General features: G+C 49.4%; 1 protein-coding gene, 1 long non-coding RNA gene and 1 other non-coding gene across 9 annotated transcripts in view; 2 read left to right on the forward strand and 1 right to left on the reverse strand.

The window, feature by feature from the left end:
* Positions 1-6,062, forward strand: part of LOC107319302 (uncharacterized) — a 334,287-nt gene extending 328,225 nt beyond the window's left edge. For both annotated transcript variants that reach the window (XR_014947523.1, XR_014947522.1), the window contains one exon: positions 5,065-6,062. This is a non-coding gene — a transcript (uncharacterized LOC107319302). The remainder of the gene's footprint in view (positions 1-5,064) is intronic.
* Positions 6,063-6,310: 248 nt separating this feature from the next.
* VSTM2B (V-set and transmembrane domain containing 2B) lies at positions 6,311-20,770 on the forward strand. Of its 2 annotated transcripts, XM_085551069.1 has the most exons (6): positions 6,311-6,465; positions 6,590-6,735; positions 6,897-7,081; positions 8,052-8,081; positions 8,357-8,759; positions 20,029-20,770. In XM_085551069.1, the coding sequence occupies exons 1-6, from the start codon at positions 6,404-6,406 to the stop codon at positions 20,115-20,117; spliced, it is 915 nt and encodes a 304-aa protein (XP_085407195.1). In that variant the 5' UTR covers positions 6,311-6,403; the 3' UTR covers positions 20,118-20,770. The 2 variants fall into 2 exon arrangements, with proteins under 2 accessions (XP_085407195.1, XP_085407194.1); XM_085551068.1 differs by having other exon boundaries at positions 6,312-6,735.
* The window catches only part of LOC107319306 (uncharacterized), a 47,805-nt gene continuing 36,792 nt past the window's right edge, over positions 11,138-22,150 (reverse strand). For 2 of the 5 annotated variants that reach the window (XR_001557728.3, XR_004308694.2), the window contains 2 exons: positions 21,581-21,799; positions 13,196-20,507 (listed from right to left, as the gene is read on the reverse strand). This is a non-coding gene — a long non-coding RNA (uncharacterized LOC107319306). Of the gene's footprint in view, positions 20,508-20,707; positions 21,808-22,150 lie in introns of those variants that run through there. The other 3 variants (XR_014947521.1, XR_014947519.1, XR_014947520.1) reach the window with 3 other exon arrangements.

Consider the following 22,150-nt stretch of genomic DNA (forward strand, 5'->3'; position numbering starts at 1 on the left):
TCTCTAATGGTCTTTCTGTAGCAGTGGGTAGTAGTGGGCTGACTCCTCATCTGACTGAGGGCGTATGCTGACAATGTTGTCTGCTAACAAAAAGGTGCACATCCTTCCACGTCCTCAGCCCTGTTCCGGGCATTGTGCTGTGGTGTGGGGATGTGGCCATCAGGCAGGCAACCACAGGATGCAATAATGCATCCCTGAGCCAGCTGGCACCTACAGGTTCCTGCGGAGGTGGCATCAACAGGGCTGGGATGGGAAGTCTGGCCCAAAGGCTTTATTTCACAAACAGAAGTCTTACAAATGATTAAGTCAGAGATCTAATTCATCTATGTGGTACAAGCTCAGGTGTTGCAGCTGATAAATGAAGACGTCAACTTATTAGCCTAGTTTTGGCAGAATTATTAAGAGCGTGTTTGCATTTAGGCTCATTAAGGGAGATATCTAAAACCAGAAGCATCCAAAATTAATGGATGCCTTTTGAAAGTGTTGGCTCCAATGAGTGGTGATGCATTCTTTTGAAAGAGGATGGGTTCTTGTAGCTTAGGCAGAGAGTTCCTTAAACAATAAAAATAGTCTTAAGCTTCAAAGGAAAATGAATTGAGTGCTCAGGAGCCCTTCTGTGCTCAGCCCAGATACAGTGTGTTTAGCACGAGGTGTTTGTGCCCAGTCTCATTTTCTGTGTTGTGTGTAAACATAAAATTCTTGTGCTGCTTGAATTTATCTTTTTCCCTCATCCTCTCCTCCATGTTACCAGTTGGCAGGATTTCTGTATGTGTCCCACTTGCCTTCGTTTGACAAAGGTCTTCACATTAGCTGAATGGACTAATCAGGATCACACCAGCAGCGCCTTTTCTCACCTGTGCTTTAAAGACATAGAATACAGGCACGATGCCCTCAGGTCCCTGTTACAGTAACTTGCTTCCATCTGGGGTATCCCCCCACATTTACAGACATACTTAATGTAGAAATCCTCGCAAATCATTGAAAGTACAACACCCAGTTCAGTTTTAGCTCTAAATGCTGAATGTTGTATGTGAATAGTTGTACTGTATATTGTTAATACAGAGAGAGAAGTGTAACTTTGGATAAAATAGAATGTCTCTCAAACTGTTGTTAAAACGATGGGACCTGGCAGAAGGAGCACAACTAGGTCCTGGTGGGTTGGTTCCCCCCACACACCTGATGGAGCTGCTGCTCAGTGTGAGCTGCCCAGCAGCCACATCAGGAAGCCTTGTGCTACATTGCTTCATCCAAAAGGTTCTCATAGCAGCTTGAGCTTTGGCCCTGGACTGGAGGCAGGCAGGAGATGACTTTGTAACAGCAGCATATTTTTCTTCCAGTGATTTATCGTGCATTTATTGCTTTTTAAAAAAGGCAAGAAGAAGAAAATCAATGCACTCCAAGCAAATAAAACTCATTTCCTTAGCACCAGTTAATCAGGCTTTATTTGCTTAGTATCTGTGATGTTGCAGTAATTATACTAATTCTTCAGTCATCCATTGAGTATCTCTTGAAAAACTGGATAGATGTGAATTGAATTTGTAATTCTGTCAGGTGGTTCTTTATTCTTTGCTTTGTACTTTTAGGGAGCGTAGCATGGTGTGATCCTGGCACTGCAAGTGATAAAATGGAAAGGATAAGCAATCTCAGATGCTTGTAAAAAATGAAGCAAAGTCTTCAATTTCACACATAGAAAACATGTGTTCTTTAAAATCTTGTACAGTAGTTCAGCTCCTCAGCTCATTGGGAGCTGACAGATTACTGACAAGTTTGTGTTGTGCCACCAAAATGTTTGCAGAACTGAGGCCTCGGCCTTTAAGAGATCGCTGCATATTTTGTCTGATCTGTTGTTTCTTTGCATGGATTTTCTCCATATGAGGTTCTGGGAGCTCTTTGAGGTCAAACACTCGTCTGTTTTCTGTGTGGAAGAGATTGCTGGTGTCTCTGAGCTGAGTGGGAAAGCCGTTGCCTCAATCAGCGCTGCTCTCTCTTGCACCTTAACTTTCTTTTCCAGTAGGATAGCTAGTCTTTATTGGTAATATTTTGGCTCCAGTTCCCTTTTACTGCCACTGTGAGAATACGATGTAGCAGGATGTTGGTAAACACTTGCTAAAATTACTACCTAATGTAAATGTGGAATTTTTAGGGTGATGGGATCATGGAATATCCCGAGCTGGGAGGGACTCCCAGGGATCCCTGAGTTCAGCTCCTGCCCAAGACTCTAACCCTGTGTCTGACAGCGCTGCCCCAATGCTTCTGGGGCTGCAATGCTGTGCATACAGGCTGCCTTCTCTTTCTGTTTGTTCTTGCATGAGTGTCGCATGCTGTCAGATCTTTCAACACAGAATATCAGAGGATTAGATAAAGTAGAAACTAAAGGCAATTAAAAATGCATTTGCTGCAAAAAAAGCAAGAACTGTGCCTAGCTGAAATGCAGAGACATGCTTTCTACCTTAATCAGATTTATGGACAGCAGAATGAAGCTTTTTGGGGGAGATGTCACTTGTCCGGAGTACAAGAATGCATAAAACCTAGCAAAACAAATTGCATGGGTTGATGGTTTTAACCCTGAGTTTCCTAATGTGGGATAGTCGGTTCTTTCTCAGACCCTGAGCTGAGCTTCTGCTTGTCCCATAATCCTGCACAGCCCACAGCTGTGGATGGTGAAGAAGAAAGCCATCATGTGCATGGAGCACAGTGCAGCCCTTTGAACCTGCAGCTCTTGCAGCCTTTTCCGAACTTGTTGTGGGAATGCAGGTACGCTGTCAGCTTGCCTTGGGCCTGATCAGAGCTGGAACCTGGGGGAGTGAGGGGAGGGAGAAGGGAGGAAGGAAAAATGCAATTATACCTCTTGATTTGATGTTAAAGCAGTGACATTTTAAAGGCAACCGGGCTGGCAGCTGCCAGTCCATTGTTATGAGCTACTCTGAGGCAGAAGCACCACGGTGAAGGTCACTGTGCTGGAAGCAGAGTGGGAACATTTTAGCATCTCTCTCTTTTGCTTTCTTTGTTTGTTTACGTCCATCCCTCACTTCTGCCCCTCACCTGCTCTCTGAGCACAATGCAGCCCCTGGAGAGGTGCTGCCCCAAGCCCCCCAGAGCCATCTGCAAAAGCACTTTCTGCCAGCAGCAGCAGAGCTGGGCCCCATAGCTGTGAAAATACACCCGTGGAGTGAGGAAAAAGCTAACAAAAATCTACAGATAGAGCACTGAACAGGACTTAATTCTGCTGGAGGATTTAGGGCAGAGATGGATGTTGCTTAAATGTGGTAGGAATACTGAGTGTCCTTGAGTGCTTTTGCACCAGCCCAAAGTAAAGGTCTCATCACACCTGCTTTGGGGGTGTAAAATCAGATGATCATTGCAGCTTTCTCCTTCGGAAATGTGACCTACACTGTTTTAGTTTTTAAACGGGCTAACTCCAAACAGCAGGGTATGAATAAAGGCTCCTCAGCAGCCATTAGCAAGTCTTTTGGTTATTCAAATAATGGGGCTGTACATCATTTTCAAAAGTTATAGGGAGAATTGTTCTTAAATGTCAGCAGCTACACAGTGCTGCAATCACTTGGGGGATTTCCCACAAGTCGCCATAAAACACAGCCCAGCAGCAGCTGGAGCAGCCTCAGTTACCAGCCCCTGAGTCACTGTGCCTGACAAAGGCTCAGGATGGTACTCTGTTGTTGGTTGCCATCACCTGCAGTGAGCGGTGTGAGAGCAGGAGGAAGAGAAGGCAAAGATGGCTGTCTCTGGGAGGAACCAGCTGGCTCCATCCAGCTGCCTTTTGGGCTGCCTGGCTTCCCAGAAGGGTCCTCATGTGTCAGGAGGGGATGCCAAGGGCTTCCCCAGCCCCTCTCTCTCAGGCTTAGGGATGGAGCCATTTGGAGCACGAGGCCAGAAGCAAACGCTCCGTGTCTTGGCTTGTCCTACAGCAGAGTCTTCTCTGCTGAAATCTGATTTGGAAGTGGAAAGCTATGAAAAAGCCACAGGACTTTGCCATAAAAGCAAGCAATTTCAGTTTGCCTGGCTGTAAAATAATGTTATCTATCTGTCGCACAGCGTAGCGCTGTGTCTGAGTGACGGTTACGGCAGAACCACAGTCAGCAACAAAACACGGCCTTGGTGTCAGCACCTGAATTCTTCCTTCATTTCCCTGAGAACTGCTGGTGTGGGTGATGCTGCAGGACCAGCAAAGGGAGCTTCTCACTGGGGTGTTCTGCTCTCATCAGCCGTTCAGGGCACGAGCGTGGGCAGGTGATAGTGTATGCACTGCAGAAGTCCCTTTTTGCTGGCAGGATTGAATCAATAAATAGCTTCAAACGTTGTTACAATCCTGAGAGCAACGTGATTTGTGCAGTAACACTTGCTATTCAGCTTCCAGCACCATAGTCCCCTATTATAATTTTAGTAGAAGATGAGGACATAAAAGAGCCTTGTTATGGCTCTAAGTTAAGACTGTGGAAAACACACTCATGTTCCTAATTCCTTACTTTAATTGAATACAAAGATATCAGTGCTCAAGTGTTCAGCTCCTACATGGAAAATCAAATTTGGCGGCCAGTAAATACCGTGGGACTGAAGGCTTAATGGTATAAACCAATGGGGCACATTTGAGATGAAACAGCCTTCACTTCAGCAGCACTATTACCACCATAACAACCTGAGATTTATGAAAATAGAACTGACTTAAATGCATTTGCCTTTCCTTTTCATTTTTATTGCTTATTTTTTATATCTGAGAAACAAAAGCCTCTTAACATCAGCCGGGTATTTCTACCATCTGAGCCCGCATAAAGTTTCTCAATGCTGCAATTCCAGAAGAAATTTTTAGACATCAGTTTAAATAAAAGCTTAAGTAAAAGGTTTTCAGGAATGTTTTGTGGTAACTTCATGTGTACCCACTGAGATTATCTGATGGTTAGAGGTAAGTGGAGATTGCATGTGTTCTGGGTAGCAGGAAGGCCAGAGAAAGAGCCCTTCCTCGTCAAGGCCGCCGTGCTCCTAGTGCTGCCATGTCTGGCTGTGTGTGCAGGTCTGTGTGTGCTGACGGTGCCGTCTGTCTGTCCCCAGGTGTCCCTGAGCCTTCTGAGGAGCACCCGCTGCCCCAGCTGCACTGCACAGCACTGAACTCCTGCAAACCACTGCCCAGCTTCGCTCCTGGGGACACCGCTGCACACCCGGTAGGTGATGAGCTGCTCAGAGGTCACGGAGCTCCCTGCTGTGCTTTGTGTCTTAAGGCTCTGTGCGGATAGAAAGGATGGTTCTCGTGTACTGTATGGAGTGTGCTGAGCTTTTGGGTGGAAAGCACAGCAGGAGTGATTGTTGGGTTATTTGGTGAAGTGGTGTTTGATAATTATTGCAGTAAAAGCCCTTGTGGATGGCTGGGACTGCTGCTGGCAGGGGTCAGGCTGGGCACAGGGTCAGTCTGGAGGGGGACGTGGAGCCGCATGGTGTCATAGAGCAAGCAGGGGAACACAGCAGGGTTTAAATCATGATATGGTCAGTGGAAATGACTGCAAATACTCTGAAGAAAGGAAATAATTCTATTAGGAACATGGATTGATGCAGCCCCAGGATCCCACCCACGCTGCTGGCGGGTGCTGCCAGTGCCCAGTAATCACCATGCAGTGACTCCCAAACAGATGTGGCCCAATAATCAGGTCCATAGAACTCTTCACACATCGTCCAGCTTGGAGTTCTGGTACAGAGTGAAACCTCTAAAAGTAGAAAGAAAAATGTTCTGCGGGTCATTAAATCCACTCTGTGTGCCAATGCAGTGATAGAATTAAGCTGAGGCTGAACAAGATGGTGCCTTCAAATGGAACTAGAGGAGAAATGAAGTCAAAGATGGTAGTGAGACGCCTTGGATTTATTAAAATACAGCTTCCCTCATTACTTAGTGCAGCAATCAGTCTGTGCTGGGGCAGCAGCTCACTGCAATGACTTGTGAATATTTCTGCTTCTTAACTGGGACGTTTGCCTGAGAAGCAGCTGATCTGCAAAAGCATTTTCTTTTTATGACTATTTGAAATCGAATGAGTTGGTTGGTTATATATATATTTTTTTTTTTTTTTGCGGGAGGGGTGTTGGCTATTTTTGTTTTGTTTTGTCCCTTAATGCATTTTAACAAGTAATAATCATAGGGATTTAAGAAGCCTGTCAGGCACGGAGCCATCAGCCCCGGGCACTCACGGTGCCGGCACTGAGCTCCGCGCTGCTCCGGGCGGTGCTTCCCAGGGAACCCGGGGCCGGGCGGGGCCGTGCGGGGCGGGGACACGCGGGGCGGGGCTGGAGTCGCGGGCCGGACGCGGAGCGGCCGCGCGGGGGCAGAGCTCGGCGCTGCGGGGCCGTGCGGGTGCGGAGCGGGGCTCGGCTGTGCCCGGCTGTGCCGCCGCGCAGCGTCACTGCGATGGGGCTCGGAGCGGAGCCCGGCGTTGCCTGCGCGCTTCTGGACGGGGGGAGCCGCTCTTCGGCGCAGGGCAGCTGAACCCGCTGCCGCCGAGCGGATCGCCGGGACGGGATTCTTTTAATTCCCAGGACCGCCGCTTCCTCCCGCGGATGTTACAGTAGCTTCCCGTGGACGCGGGGCGGCTTTGGCTCTCGGGGAGGCGCCGGGCCCCGCGGCGTGCGATGGATTGAGACGCGCCCGCCGCGGCCCCATCGATGCGATGGAAAATCGGGGGCTGCTGTGCACGCTTTGCTCCCTGGTGCTGCACGCGCCTCTGCTGCTCGGCGTCACCGGTGAGTGGGGGCTCGGCCCTCCCGGGGGCTCTGCCGGGGCGCAGCGGGGCCCCGGGGTCGGGCGGCTGCGGGACGGAGCGGCCGGGCTGCAGCGCGCTGCCCGCGGAGCTCGGAGCTCGCTCCCCGCTAACCAGCCTCGTAACTCTGTGTTCCCCTCCCAGCCACCTTCACCGAAGTTCCCAAAGATGTGACTGTTAGGGAGGGAGACGATATCGAGATGCCTTGCGCCTTCAGAGCCAGCGGATCCACCTCTTATTCCTTGGAAATCCAGTGGTGGTACCTCAAGGAACCGGCCCGAGAACTCGCACACGAACTGGCCGTCAGCATCCCTGGCGGCAGGAGCAAGGTAACGGGCGGGACGTGGCCGGGAGAGAGCGGGTGGGCACGGAGGAGGCCTCCGGGGAAGTGGGGAATTAAGTATAGCAGCATAAGGAGAGCGTCTGAGGGGCTGTAACTAGAAAACGCCCGGAGTCCGGCGGTGAAACCGGGAGCGGGGGCTCGAGCGAGGGAACCGGAGATGGCTGAGGATGGAGGCACGGGCAGAGCGGGGCATCCCCGGCAGCTGGGAGCGGAGCAGCGCTGTGCCCATAGCGCGTATCGCGCTGCGCCTACACCTGTGTGTGGAGCTCGGGCGGCCGTTTCCACGCAGTCGGGAGTAGAAATTAAAATGCATGAAGTAGCGTTAAATCTTGCCCGTCCCCTCCCCCTAGCGAGCAGCCAGGCTCGGGGGCGGGAGCCGTTCTGAACGCTCCGCCGGATCGCCCCGAAGCCCCGTTTCAATGCGATGCCCCGGGTGGTGCCGGCGGGGTTCGGACGGGGCCGCTCCGCTCCCGGTTCGGTACCGCTCGTTTCCGATCAAAACGCGCAGCTACAGGCGCTGAGCTGCTGCGGTGCCGCCTGGATGGGGAACGCGTAACTCAGTTGTCAGACACGGAGCGAATCGCTCGGATTTAACCTCGTAAAAAACAAACACGAGTCTCTTTCACCAAAAAAATGATGGCGGGGCGCGCGGAGCTGACGGTGCATCGGGGAGATGCTGCGGTACCGCTCGAGTTGTGCGGCTCTTAGCGGGGACAGCCCGGCAGCGGGGGGTAAAGCTCCGAGCAGCGCTGCCTGGCTGCGGGTTGCGGAGCGTTCCGTAGCGGTGCCGGGAGCCGCGTGTCGGTGCGTAGCGCCGGGGCTGGCCGAGCTCCGCATCCCCCCGTGATACGGGCGGGGAACGTCGGATCCACCCGGCCGAGTAGCGGGATGGGAGGGAGCGTCGCTCCGCGTGCAGCCGGGGTGGGCTGTGACCTCTGCTCTGCTCTGCTCCTCAGGTGGCGAACAAGGACGCGACGAAGATCAGTGTAAGTGACCCCATGGCCGGTACCGCCCGGCGTGGAGTCCGCTCCCTGCGGGCGGGGGCTGGGGTGAAGGGGATGACGGGGTGAAGGGGATGACATGGGGGGAAGGGGATGACGGGGGGAAGGGGATGGGGGGAACGGGTCCTGCGGCTGCGACCGCCGCCCCAGCGCGGGGCCGGACGGCGCTGCACGCGGCCGAGGGGGTGGGATGAGGTGGGGTGGGGTGGGGGGACACGGGGCGGGGCCGTTGCCGCAGCTGAGGCTCGTCTCTCTTGCAGACGGTCCGCGTGCAGGGCAACGACATCTCGCACCGGCTGCGGCTGTCGGGCGTGCGGCGGCAGGACGAGGGCGTCTACGAGTGCCGCGTGGCGGACTACAGCGACGACGAGACGCAGGAGCACAAGGCCCAGGCGCTGCTGCGCGTCCTGTCCCGCTTCGCTCCGCCCGACGTGCAGGCGGCCGAGGCGGTGTCCCACATCCAGAGCGGGGCGGCTCCCCGCCGACACGGCCCCGCCGGCAGAGCCACGGCACCGCCCGGCCCCGAGCCCGGCAAGCGCCCGCCGCCGCCGCCCCCCGGAGAGCGGGGACCCTCCGCCACCACCGCCTCGGCATCGCCGCCCCCCGGGCAGGGGCAGGGCCGGGGACGGGCCGCCATCCTGCAGCAGCAGCAGCACGGTTCAGGTAGGAGCGGGGATGGGCGGAACGTCGGGTGGGAGCGGGGCGGGGGGCGGCCGCGACCTCAGCCGTCCTGGATGCGCTGCGGGGTGAGAGCGGTGGCGGGGCGTGGGAGCGCGGCCGGCGGGTCGCGCCGTGCCGGTGCTGCGTTGCGGCTGTAGGGGCTGTACCGTCCTATGCTCTGCTGGCAGCAGGGGCGGCCTCATGTGCCCCAAGAACGCGGTCCGTTTCTCACGCAGGAGTTGTGTGATGCGGTGACTCGTGCAGGGCAAAGCGAGTCGTTGTCCTGGGGATGCGCAGCCCCGGATGGCGGCTCCTGCACAGCGGTCGGTGCGGCTGTTGCTGCCAGTCATGTGTTGGGGCACGGGGCATCGTTTCTGGGCTGCGTTGAATGCTGGAAATAAAACGCGAGCGTTATGGATGGCAGTGGAGGTAATGGAGAAGTAAGGAGCAGCGAACGAGGTAGAAGAATGTAGGAAAGCGTTTTGTGGGGATTCCCAGATGGAGAGGGATGCACAGCGGTGAAGCTGGAGCCGCCTGCTGTGCGGTGCTGCCGGCACTGCTGCTGCTTTGGGAACCAGAGCACAAGGCTTTCAGTCGGGGCAGCAAAGTGAGGTGTAGAGCAGCACCTGCTGTTCCTCTGCGCTCAGGAGGCGACTCCTTGGGTGTTTCTGCTGCGGTGCAATGTGGAAGCAGCATCTTTCTGTGGTGTGTTTCCCATGGACAGGACTGTGGGGTGAAACCAGGTGTTGACTGGGGGGGCTGCAGGGCCCGCTGCTGTTCTGGCTGTGCCCAGCATGTGTGTGCAGCACCACGATGTGCCTGAGCTCAGTGACAGATCAGCGCTGCACATCTGTGTGCAGTAACTGAATCATCTGCTGTAGTTGCTCATAAGCCTTCTATCTGCAGCACCGTGTGCTGTATGCAGGGATGTTTCCTCTGCACAAAAGCAGAAGCGGGCTCAAGTGCTGGCTGTGCTGCTGGTGATGAAGAACGCGCTGCTCAAGCTCATGGCGTGGCACTGGCTGCCATGGTCCTGATTGATTGGGGTCTGATCCTATTTCTGTTGTAGCTGAGCCCTTCACGATGTGTTCAGTGCAGCAAAGTCGGGTTTCTCTGTGCTGTATTCCAACATGATTATAGTTGAAATGCTGCTTTCAGGTGTGCTCTTGTTGGCTTCAGCAGCAACCCCAGCATGTATGCGGTGCGTGGGGAAAGGTGGTTCTTTGCATCATCTTGTTGGACTGAAATGATCAGAATAAATGTGTCTGTCAACAAGGTGTCCTTAAAGAGCACGGTCCCACCTGATGGGCCAGGCCATACATGATAAACTCATAGTGTGGGGCAGGTGCTCGGATCCTGCATTTGGTTAAAGAAAGAACAGTGATCAGTGATGTTGTAGTGTGCAAAGGAACAGATCCGAGGTGACAGACTGTCCGCTGTGCCAGGAGTACGGCCATCTCAAATAGTGCTCCCTGTGCAGGTGCAGTGTAAAACCTCAGTTCTGTGCTGTGATCGTGTGAGACTGGGAAAGATCAGTGTCCCTCTGCCAGTAGGGCAGGCTGGGGTGGAAACCCAGTGCTTCCTGCAGGGGGGCAGAGTCTGCTGGTAAACTTCTTGTGTTTTGTGCCATAAGTGAATGAATGCTTCTAAATGAAAGGGAAAGCGTAACTTTAAGTTTAATTACTTGTATGCAGATTTAATCTTTCGCTGTAGGGAAAAGTCCAGTGAGTAAGGGAAGGGCTGCAGATGGTGTCTGCACCTTGTGAAGTGTTCTTAGTGCACACCGGTATAAGGGCATCACTGAACTGAGCGTCCTGGAAGGAGGAGTGGGCTCATGTGTGTGTGCTGGGGGTGAGAGTAAATAGGAAACAGTGATTCCAAGTGTCATGAATATGAGCAAGGTACTGAATTCAGCGGTCAGTCTTTGTTATCTGATAGTGAAAGAACAAATAAGTACTTTATACTGCTGTTCTAGGAGGCAAACTGGCAGCGTTAGGTTGTTCTGAAAGTAATGCCTCCTATTTATTTCCATGGAAACTATAACAGATTGAAAAAGCACCATGACACGGTTTGATAGAGCTCCTTTGCTTCATCCATGCTCCCATCTCAGACACCATTCTGTCAGACTGCCCCTCTGCTGCCATCTGTCACACAGCAACAGCACGTAAAGGATTGATGGCTGGTGGGAAGGTTTGGCCTTTACTGCCACGGCACCACCATCCGCCCCTGGTGTGGTGGGCCAATGTAATAAAACAGGAGGCGTTACTTTGGGAGCAGTGCTTGTTGTATGTGCTGCCAGAGGGTGTCCAAAATGAGCGCTGTGTGTTGGCTGGGGGGCAATTTTTAGCTTAACTTCTGAGTAGAATGCAGATCAGTCGGCGCAGCTTCCAAATTCCCTTTTATTTGTTTGATCTCCAGCCATAAAGCTCTGAAGTGAAAGCTTTAAATAAAATAAACAAAGATGGGAGTGTGAAACAAGAAACTGTGCTTCATTATGCTTAGAGTGCTCTGGGAAGGACACGGAGAAACTCATGTGTTATGCAAAGATGAAACGTTCACAGCAAGGAAGAAAATAAGTCTTTGCTTCATGCCCCCCTCCAAAGCCTTTCATGTCTGCAGCAGAGGAGTGCAGCTCCTGGGCCTGGTGTGGAGATAACAGCACACCCTGCCCTGCTCTGCAGCCCCTGTGTGAGAGCAGCTCCAGCTGAGGCTGGAGTCCTGGACTGCTGGCTCTCGGTCACTCTCCTTGTGCTTTTAGTGAGGCCATCTGTGAGCTCTGCTCACACCGCTGCTGTTTATAGATAAATGCAACCTGGGTCGCTCGCATTTTCCTTTGCATTAAATAAAGGAGCAGAACGGAGCGCCATAACTGAGTTATCAGGCTGACCTCCTAAATGTCACTGGATAATAAACACGCAAAAAGGATTCTCATTAAATACACATCACTAGCACTTCAATATCTGGGCAAATTAGACTCCTCTGGGGACAAGTGAGGTCAAATATCTTCTTTTGTGTGTGTGCAGAATGGAGTAATTCTTGAAGTGGACAAAAGCACAAACTGCAGCAGCATCAGCTCAGTACATGGGGCAGATCCGAGCTGGGCTGGGCTGGTTGTGAGGGGTGGCAGTGCAGCCTGTCTGAGTACTCTGTGTACTACTGCTTTATGTGGTTGGCACTTGTTCCCCAGAGGGATGGGACAAACTGCACTGACCTGTTCTGGGACAGCCTGCATGGTGTCCTTGCAGAGATCTGAGTATTGTTTGAACTTCTCTCATGTGTTCGAGTTACACACGAGAAAACATTTAAAAATGAAATGACTGTATGTAATGAAAGGGGCATTCCAAGGTGTTCTGATGAACGTGGCTGCTCTGCCTAAAGCTGCTTGAGAAGTTGCTACAAGGTGATTCATTTGAGAGTGAAGAGCTGAGGTTGAACTGAAGAAAGCTGAGCACAACTGTGTGTCTTTCTGCATGAACAAACAGCATTTGGGATGGGAATTGGATCCATGTACCGATGGGTTTTGTAGATAACCTTCTGGATCTGATGGGACAGCAAGAGGGGTTTGTTGTAGCTTGCTAAAGCAAGAGTGTGCTGGTAGGTTTGCTACTGGTGTTTATTTTGTGTTTGTAAAATTAGATAATGGCAGAGCAGTGCCCTTTGTCAATAATAAATAGTTCAAGTGGGTTTGTATTGGAAAAAAACAGAGTTGTCAGTGGAATGGTATTATTTGTCACAACAGCGGTTAACAACCGAGCATTTTATATTGCCAGGCTGTTATCAGCTGGGAGGCAATTTTATTAGCTGGAAAGCAGCAGTTTGGCAGGGCAGCAGCTGTGCACCATGGAGCAGCCAGCGTGAGTGCTGAGCGTGGGTCGCTGTGCCGGGATGTGTGTGATGGCACCACGCTGCGGCTGCAGCCTGGAGCGGAGCACTCCAGGACACCCCTAACACACCATCTTCTGTGGGTTGTTTCACTGCCTGTTGATCACACCTAAGGTTCCCCCACTGTTTGTACTACTTAATACATTTCAAAATCGCATTTATAACGTGAATCCCTTTCAGGCCCAGGTGCTTGAGAGCTCACACACACGAAGGCCCAGAAGAATGTCCCCCATCCACAGCTGTTCCCCTGCTGGCTTAGGCTGTGATGTTGTACCTCCCTGAGGCCCAGGGCATGGCAGTACCTTCACTGAGCTGCTCACCAGCAGTGTGTATGTTGGCAGGGCTGTGCAGCTGTGAGAGCACCCACAGCACTGCTGGCATCCAGCACAAAGGCCATCCCTCAGTACAGGTGAAGGGCTCTGCTTTTTTCTGGTACATGCTCTCAGCACAGCATTTTTTCTTGTGTTCTCATGTTCTCTGCTCACAGGCTTAGCTTTGTTCTTTAAGTATGGACTGGATAGGTTGTTTGTTTGTTTTTGTAAAATAAACAAATAGAGTTCCTTAAATGATCTGCTTAGCTTTAATAATTCTGATTGGAACGATCATTGCAACTATATTGGCAGCTTGCTGCTAATCCTGCTCAACTCAGAAATACTCTGAAAACTGCCAAGTGAGAACCGACCCATCTCGCTCTTGACTTTGGGGTTGGCATTATTTACAGCCCGTGTCACATCCAGAGTGTGAAATACGTGGTTTCCATCTAGTGTGATCTCTGTTCCAAGTCTTGTAGCGTTGACTTTCAGACTTGTGTGGCTGCATTATTATTTAGCTTGCATACTTTATGCAGTGTGGCTTTTTGGTTCCCTTACTTACAATGAAAGACTTGAGGATACAGCCCAGACTGAAAGCTTGATAGCTGGAAGCTCAACCCCAGCACTTCTGATCAGCCTCATGATCTGGGTAATCTGAGCTGTGGTTTTGCTGTTTGCTGTCTGCGGTGGAGCTGCTCCCATAGTGCTGAAGAAGGATGTGCAGGGCTGGATGCTGATTTACTGCTCAGCTACCACTAATATAGTTAGTTATTTTTCTGCATGTTTTAGCTCAAAATTCATTTCTCACCTAATCACATCACACAGGGTTCTGTATCACGTTATTCAAGTGCCAAGCAGTAAATTAATGGCGCTCAGTTTTGTTAAGTTGGGTTTAGATCCTGGAGTAAAACAAATTCACAGTTGTACATTTCGGGTCTCATTAGTGTTATTTGTTGTCTGTACTTCCTACCGAGCAGAGATCACAGATACCAAGGCAGAAATCTGTGTATAGGAATGTGCTACAAAGAAGAGACCAGCTGCGTGTCTTGGGAGGAAAACTGCTGGCTTATGTACATTCACACCAATATAAAGGATTTAGGCTGTATAATCTATATAGAATGAATGGCTCAGTATTCAGAACACCTTCCTTTTTTTACCCTGGCACAGCCCACAGCAGCTTTTGCAGCTCGTTATAAATCAGTGCAGGTGTTTTCATGAAACTTTTCCTTGATTTCTCTGGGATGGTCCTGGGGATGCTCAGGCTGCTTGTTTGGCTGTGTGCAGTTGGGGATGTGGTGCCACACAACCCAGCCTGGCTGCTGCTCCATCAGCACTCACTGTGCCACTTCTGCTCCTTGGGAATGGCACGGGGGCTTTGGAAGCACCAGTAAAACTGGCTGCCCTGCGGGGCTTTGGCTACCACAGAGACAAAGTGTGAATGCTGAGTTGAAGTGTGCCAGCTCTTCCCCACAGTCTGTCCCTGCTTGTGACTTCAGTGGAAGATGAATTTTTACCTACTGACAAACATATCATGTTTTTTTGGCTGTCTAAGAAGTAGAAGAATTTCTTGCTCGATACTTGGTCTGTGTTTCCACACGTTCATCATATCCACTACTGCAGCCCCAGTGCTCCTCCTGCTTGTTAGCAGCCTTAATGTGGTTCTGTTGACACGAGCTCTAACGTGATCCAAAACCCACTTCAATAATTGCAGTGCCATAAGCACTGTGGACCCAGCTCCTGTCCCACAAGCACTTGCAGGCCGGCTTCCAACAAAGCCCTGCAGGACTTCAGAAAATCAATACTGCAGAAGAAATGGTTTTCTTGAATTTCCTGCGAGAACTGAACTTTTCTTTTAGCATCATTCCCTTCATTTCCACACTCTTCTCCTCGCAGTCTGATTCTTGTTTTCTTACTTGTCTGTAACTGCATGATGTATGTGACCTACTTTACATACAGCAGTTAAAGCAGGGGCTTCGGGGTCTTCAATAGGGCTTAAGCATGTCAGCAGGAGCTCCCAGGTTGCTGGGAAGTGCTGATTCCCCCGGGCTCCATAACAGTGCTGTCAAGCCTGCAGTTCTCATGCCATCCCTGCTGCCTGTGCAGTGGATTACCGCAACGCTGAACTGCTTTCCTAGATGGGCTTTTGTCAGATGTAACAAGAAGAAAGAAGTTTAAGAACCAGACTGCTACAAAGAATTGCTACAGAATATCCTTCGTGTTTCTAGCAGTGCTGGAAATGGGCCTTGTGCTGCAGTCCCTTTAGAATTATTGAGCCTGTGCTACATTCCCTCCTGATCACTGCCATCAGTTCAGTTTGCAGGCACAGGGATATGGGTACAGGTAAGTGTCAAATCACATTCATTTCATGAGGGCTGTCCACTCCAAATGAAAAGACAGATCTCCCTTGAAATACCTAAACCTGGTGACTTCACAATATTAGGAGCAGCTGTCACTTACTTTTGTTACAGGATATGTTGGCAATTCATTTCTATGTAGAGGTCTGCATACAGCAGTGGATGTCAGGAGAGAGAAGGCAGGCAGGTGGTAAAGCTGGTGTAATGGAGAAGATGCGAAGCGATGACGTGGTGAGGAAGTCATGCCATAGGGGTGTGAGTGGAAGGTGGGATGGGGACCTGGTGAGATCAAGTCTCAAACAGCGCAGTAGTTTGAATGCAGCAAAACTTATTATCTCTTCAGAAAGTGTGCAGTGACTTTACTAATGGTGTCTTCTTAATTTAAAACTTCTAAGCAACTCGTAGATCTGAAGTTTGGTAAATTCAATTGGGTGGAAGTGCTCCAAATCTATGTTGGTGAGAGAATGTGCTGTACCACCACTGCCTGTAATGATCCTTGACTGGCAGCCCATAGGAAATCCCTATTTCTTCCACAGATGCATGACAGTAGGGGCAGCTTCTCATAGAATTTCTGTCAAGCACAAGTTTGAAGATTCCAGACTGAGAGAATTAATCAGTCTTTATGGTCAGTTTGGTCCCTGACCTCTTAATGAAATGCCAGGTTTGAGAGATTTAATTGAACACCATTGTACTGAAAGGGGCTGTTCCTGCATGGAAACTAGTACAAAGAAATGTCTGGTGATGCTGCCAACCAGGGCCCCAGTTCCATCCAATGTGGGCAGTCACATTACATCATAGCTGAAGGAAAAGAGACCTTTCAGCTGTGTAATTTGTACCCCTGCATCTTGCCCCCGTCTCAGAAAGAAATGCCAAGGGTCTGCTTAGATTCTGGGAAGAAAAATAGAGAACAGCTGTAAAATGTTTTGGCCGTTGGTTAAATATAGCTAGTAGAAGAACCATCCCATTTGTAACGTGTGTCACAAGGCAGTTGGTTAATTAATGGTTGTTTTCAATTGGATGAACTGCTTTAAGTCAAACTTTGATGAATGTTCACACAAAACAAATTATTAAATAGAAAACTACAGTAAAATGTTATTATGTTGTAAATCCAAAAGAAGGATGAGCGGTGCCAAGGAGCAATTCGCCATCCACGAACAGAACAATTTGTTATTGTTCTCCTTAGTCTTTGACTCTCCCTTTAAGCCATTTGTATATAAATAATTTAAAAGCAAAATTGTAAATCTGTATAGCAATAAATAAACCTACAGAAGGAACAAAACCCCACTATCACATCAATATTCAAAACGTAAACTAAATATTTTCTAAGTGCTTGTGCTTTGTACATAATGGCATTCCTGGTGTAATGAAGAATGGCGCTCTGTTCTCAAATCTGGGTCAGATCTCACGTCCAGATCTGGGGATCGAGACCACCTTCTGTTTATTTACATCTGCAAATGCAGCAGTGAAGTCAGAACTTCCACCGAGGCACTAAAAGCAGAACTGAAGACATGAAGTCCAGCTTGTTTATAAGCAGTGTGAGCTGTAATGAACGTGGTTCAGGGGAACTGCACAGGGAGAGAAATTAATGACAATTCCCCTTGTGTTCGGAGCAGAATTCTGCAGTCCTGAGTGTCTGCTTTTGCTGCCCGATGTGCTACAGCACAACACTGAATTGCTATGGAAAAAACAGAACTTGTTGGTGTTCAGTAGGAATCACTGTTATCAAATGAAAATATGTTTCACTTCTATTTAACCACTGAGATTCTGTTATCAGTCTGTGGACTCCAGTTTTGCAGCCACGTGAAGAAGATGGAGAATGTGGCTTAAAAGTAACAGCAATTTCTGCAAAAGAGAAAGAAAAAAAAATAATGTTTGCATTAATTCTTAGTCCTGCACTGAGGTTTAAACTAAGCTGGTACATGAAGCTGTAATGGACATGACTTGAGGTGGTGGGCACCACGGTGCTGCTGCTCCGTGTGCTGTGACTAACTCTGCTTTCCATTCCAATACAAACAGCCCTCACCTGGTGTCCTTTGCAGCCCTTCAGTTTTATGATGGTCGTTAGAGCTCTTGAGCTGTGAGAGCCCATTATGCCAGGTTCTGCTCCTTATTGTTTCCAGGGGAATTCCCCCCCTACAGAAATGCAGCTTGTGCTCTTGCAGCTGTGCCATGGCCCAGCGGTGAGCTTGGAATTGGGGGTGTGTTGGCTGCAGTTATGGGTCTGTCATGTCAGTGAGTGCAATCTGTGATGAAGCACTTTGTCTTTGGATATCCTGTAGTGTGTCAGACTCAGAAGATGGGCCTTCAGCTTCAGCTTTCTTCAGTCAGTTTTTTTCTGTGTGGTGTAGGTAGGTTTGTTTTTAAGGTTTAATTGCAGAATACATTTGTGAATTGACTGTGTTTCTAAGGAAAAACAATGAGGCCAGACAGTATTCATGTACATAGAAATAAATGCATAGTGTTTGCAGCTGTGTCCATGTGTGCCAGAGGAGCAGATCCAATCTGTGCTTGGAGATGCTGTGTTAGCAGACATGGGCTGCAGGAGGCTGACTGGCCTTGCAAGGCTTTTGCTCGAGCTGAGAGCTCAGATCCTTCCTGCAGAGCACACCACTAGAGCCGTGTGTCCTGCAGAACACCGGGCTGCAGGCAGTGTCACCAGGACATCGCTTTGTCTCTGGGTTGTGTTGGTAGATGGGCAGTTTGTTGGGTCTGGTGTTGTGCTGATAGGGAAGCAAAGGGACTTGCACAGTCATGGTATGCAAGGGGCAGCTGGGCCCAGCAGTTTGTGTGCACGCTGCCACCCTTCAGGTGCTGCTCTGCTGTGTGCTCCTGAGGTGATGTCCTGCCTGCAGTCTGCCCATGGCAGGTCTGACTCTGAGAGATGGGGCACCGCAGCACTGCAAATATGGAGACGTACTCAAAGAAATACAGCGCCATAAAGACTCCTGATGCATTTCCCCTCTGCTTCTATAGAGTCCAGAGATGTCTAAAGAGGTTTGTTACTCATTTCTCAGCTTCTGCTGCTTCAATGAATGTTCTGTTTTCACAAGAATTTACTATGTGCTTTAGCTACCTGAGTTGATTGCGTTTGTTAATGATTTTCAGCTTTAAAAGGAAAAACCCTGTATTCATCTTAATAACCTGCTGTTGCTACGTAGGCAGCCCTTTGCCACATTTGTCTGCATGCAAGGATTTAATTAAAACCTTAATAACTAAATAATCTCTGCACAGTCTAGGTGTCTGTGAGATAGCACACTACGGGGACAGTCCTTGAGTTCCTCAGTTGCACACCACATTACAATGAGCTGGTTTTTATATTGGATAATAATACTCCAGCTTTGCTGGTGAGGCATGTATATGAGGCAGCCTGAGCAGTGAGTGAGCCGAGCGATGGTGTTCTCAGGAACTTCTTGAGGTGTTTCTTTTTATCGTGCCACAGCTGAGAGACATCAGTCTCCTTGAGACCAAGACTGAGGTATGTGAGGTATTTGCATTGGGGTGCCCTTGGGGTGAGTTTCCTAAACAGAAGTGGCCTCATTCTTCTTTTCAAGGATACTGAGCACTTAAAATAATAACTGCAGTGCATTGAGAAGTGGTTCTGAGGTCGCTTGTCTGGATGGCTGTCTGTGCTTTGGGTGCTGGGCACTTTGGTGCTCAGGCTGCCCCGACGCAGCTCTGATGCTGGCTGTGGTGTGAGGCTGCAGCTGGGCTCCTGCTTCTGTGTTCACCCTGGTGGAAGCAGCCCAAAGCCACACAAAGCATCAGTCACGGTGTGCAGCCCTGTCTGCTGTCACGTTATGGTGTTGGTGACAACCATACATGCAACTCCATGTTGCAGGATGTGAAAGGTGTCACTTACTGGCACTTGGGGACCCAATCACCCATGGCTGTGGACCAGTCCAGGCTCATCTGTCCGCTCAGCTGGACTTGGGGGAGTGAATGGTAGTAACTTCTTGTCCTGCTGCACTGCTGCAGGCCGTGCCAGGACAGCACAGCTTCTGATCACCGACTGATGGCATTTCTTGGTGTGAGCACAAGTCACAGGTGCCTTCCCTACCTGCACCATCCCCTGCACTGTGCCACTGCTGCCCTGCCCTGCCCAGCACGTCCAGAGCGCCCTGCACCCCATGTGTGTCCCATGAGCTTACCTCATAGGAGAGGGAGCAATGCTGCCCTTAGGATGCCGTGACTGTAACGGATGCGTTTCACATCTGACCTCTGTTTTTCTGCAGCTCCTGTGCACATTTTTAATTTAAAATTCTGCTCTTTCCTATAGAAGGTAAAGCAGATGTCAAGGTCTCGCTGTTCCCATTCCAAATGAAATGGGTTCGCGTCCTGTTAATCAAGGAGTACGGCTGCAGCATTTGTCATTTCCCTTTAAAATAATGGGTGGTTGATACCTGTCATTTCCCAAGGAACTATATACCAGATTAAGGTGTATTTATAGAAATCTCAATTGCTGGTAAGTTGGCCGCAGCCAAGTTTAGGCGTACCATTAGTGCTGCATAATGAAATGACCTGAGTGGAGTTAGATTTGGGAGGGGGAAGAGAAAGCTATTAGAGTTGGATAGCTCGAGGATGCTGTTTTACTATTAAAATTAAGCTTCTGACCCCTGGCTCTGATGTGATAAAAATAAATCTTCCTGTATTTCTCTTCTGCGTTTAATCTTCTATATTGGAAAAGATAAAATAAAATCTCTTTCTTTTGCTTGTCTCTTTTTCTAGGCACAGGAGCTATTTATGCTACGGACCCACTCCTATACATGTTCCTGTTAATACTGCATAAGCTTGTACATTTATTAGTAAACCACTGATGGACTACTTCCTCCACCACTCCTCGGCCAAACAAAAGGAACCTATTGAAGAACAGGACGAGCCCCTGACAAACCATTCCCCACAGCTGGAAGGACGGACAGAAAGAGACTGAAAGAAGCATGATTGATAAATTCTATGTGAGGGGAAGGAGGTATTTGGGGACGTCACGGAAGGTAAACCACAAAAAATAACGCATCTAAGTTTCCAGACTGTGCGGCGTCTGGCGCTGCCCTGCACACGGCTCCTGTGCTTTCTCTATTTTAACGTCATGTTTTTCTTTTCTAAACCTTTCCTCCGGCTCTTCAGACTCTTCATTTTGCACCAGCTGTTGAGCAGTCACCTTCCTGGCAGTGTGTAAAGGTGCTGGGTCAGAAGGGTCAGAACTCTTCCTAAGAAAGGAAAGATTTTGAGTAGATTGTGTTTAGTTTTTCTGCATTTCCTTTTTCTTTTTTTTCTTTCTTTCTTTTTTTTTTTCTTTTTTAATTAAATTATTTCTTTTTGGAGACATTTTAAGGTACACCTTACCATAATTAATAGGCACTGTCGATAATATTTATTTTTAAATGAAGATTGGAAACAAGGTAAGACGTTTGTTTATAAACTGTATTGTATATTGCTGAATAACAGTTGATTAAAAAGATTTTGAAATAAAGTTCCTGCAGCCGTGTGTGACTTTCCCTGTGCTCGGAAGGAGGATCTGTGCTGTGCCCCATCCCAAACTCATCATGGCACAGAAACTGAGAAGGGGTGCACAGGTACAGCTGCATCCTGCTGTGGGCTGGGGGTGACCCGGGGCATGCAGTGCAGCATGGGCTCCGTGTGCCAGCCTGATGCTTCCAAGGTAAGTGAGCAAGTTCTTTTGGGACCACATCACGGCCGGCCTTTGTTCCAGTGTTGGTCTAAGATAAACTCACTTTTTAAGATTACATACTTTTGTATATTTTTTTCTTAGTAAGAGAGTTTCTTCCAATGAGGCAAAATGCTCATGTACAGTCAATACAGAGGTTAATTACTGTTTTTATGCAAAATGCCTGTTGTTTTGTGTACAGTGGGGTAACCCGGCAAGGAATCACAACTTTCTTTAGCTGAATTTATTGAAGCGCTTTGAAATCTCCTGTGTCTGACTGTGATTCTTATCCTGTCATTTATGTGGCATTCTAGAAAGGACCTTAATTGTGGGAAAGGTAAAGTGACACCTACAGCACCAGCAGGGCTGCCAGCAGAATGTGTGCAGCAAAAGGAGGACGTGTGCTGGTGCCTCAGCTCGTGTCCCCTTCTAGGAGAGGGTAGGAAGGGGGTTTCATTTTCTCACATGGTCAGTGTTTGCTTCTCCTGGGACTGACAGTCACGGTGAGGGACTTGTGCTGCCCACATCTCACCAAGCGTGAGACCAAAACATGTCTGTGTTCCCTGTATAATATCTTCCATAATAAGAAGCCCTCCTGCTCTGGAGCAGACTCACCATAGGGATCTGCAGGCGATAAATTTTTTGATAAGAATTTTAATCCTCTTAATTCCTGTTGTATCTCCTGGATTGGGGCATAATCCATCATCATCTCACCAAAAGAAGAAGTGCTGCACAGAAGGACGATGGGGAGACATCTGCTGCAAGACACGAGGTGCCCGTGTGAGATGGTGCCGAGCTCCATCCTTGCCTTGTGTGCAGGGCAGGGCGAGTGTTCTGCAGTTCTGCAAGGAAAAGACAGACAAAAAGAGAGACTGAAGTGCCAATCTCTGCCACAAGCAACTCTGGCATTTAATTCTTGTCTGCAAACTTGTTCAAGGACAACTGCTGAAGGTGGGGCTCTGTGTGGAGCCTGCAATGTCACAGGAGCACTGAGCTTTTGAGTAATGGCTGGTGATGGAAAGGAAACCTGCCCAGGTTTGAACTGTGCGTCCTGGTGAGCTCATCACGGCTGCTTTTTCTCAAGGGCAGTAAGTATTTCTCAGTGACCTGTCTTCCTTCTAAGAGAAAGAACCCTAACAAATTGTTCCACAAGAGGAAGAAATGCATCTCTCTAAATTTATTTGA

Source organism: Coturnix japonica, chromosome 6, assembly GCF_054131305.1.
Source record: "Coturnix japonica strain WE chromosome 6, WE-NBRP24, whole genome shotgun sequence".
NCBI lineage: Eukaryota > Metazoa > Chordata > Aves > Galliformes > Phasianidae > Coturnix > Coturnix japonica.

Excerpts from the sequence above, each read along its gene's own strand:
- VSTM2B (XM_085551069.1), top strand. The coding sequence starts at position 6,404 with ATGGGGCTCGGAGCGGAGCCCGGCGTTGCCTGCGCGCTTCTGGACGGG. Across the intron at positions 6,466-6,589 it reads GACGGGGGGAGCCGCTCTTC|GGCTCTCGGGGAGGCGCCGG; the intron begins GGCGCAGGGCAG and ends CGGGGCGGCTTT. Across the intron at positions 6,736-6,896 it reads TCTGCTGCTCGGCGTCACCG|CCACCTTCACCGAAGTTCCC; the intron begins GTGAGTGGGGGC and ends TTCCCCTCCCAG.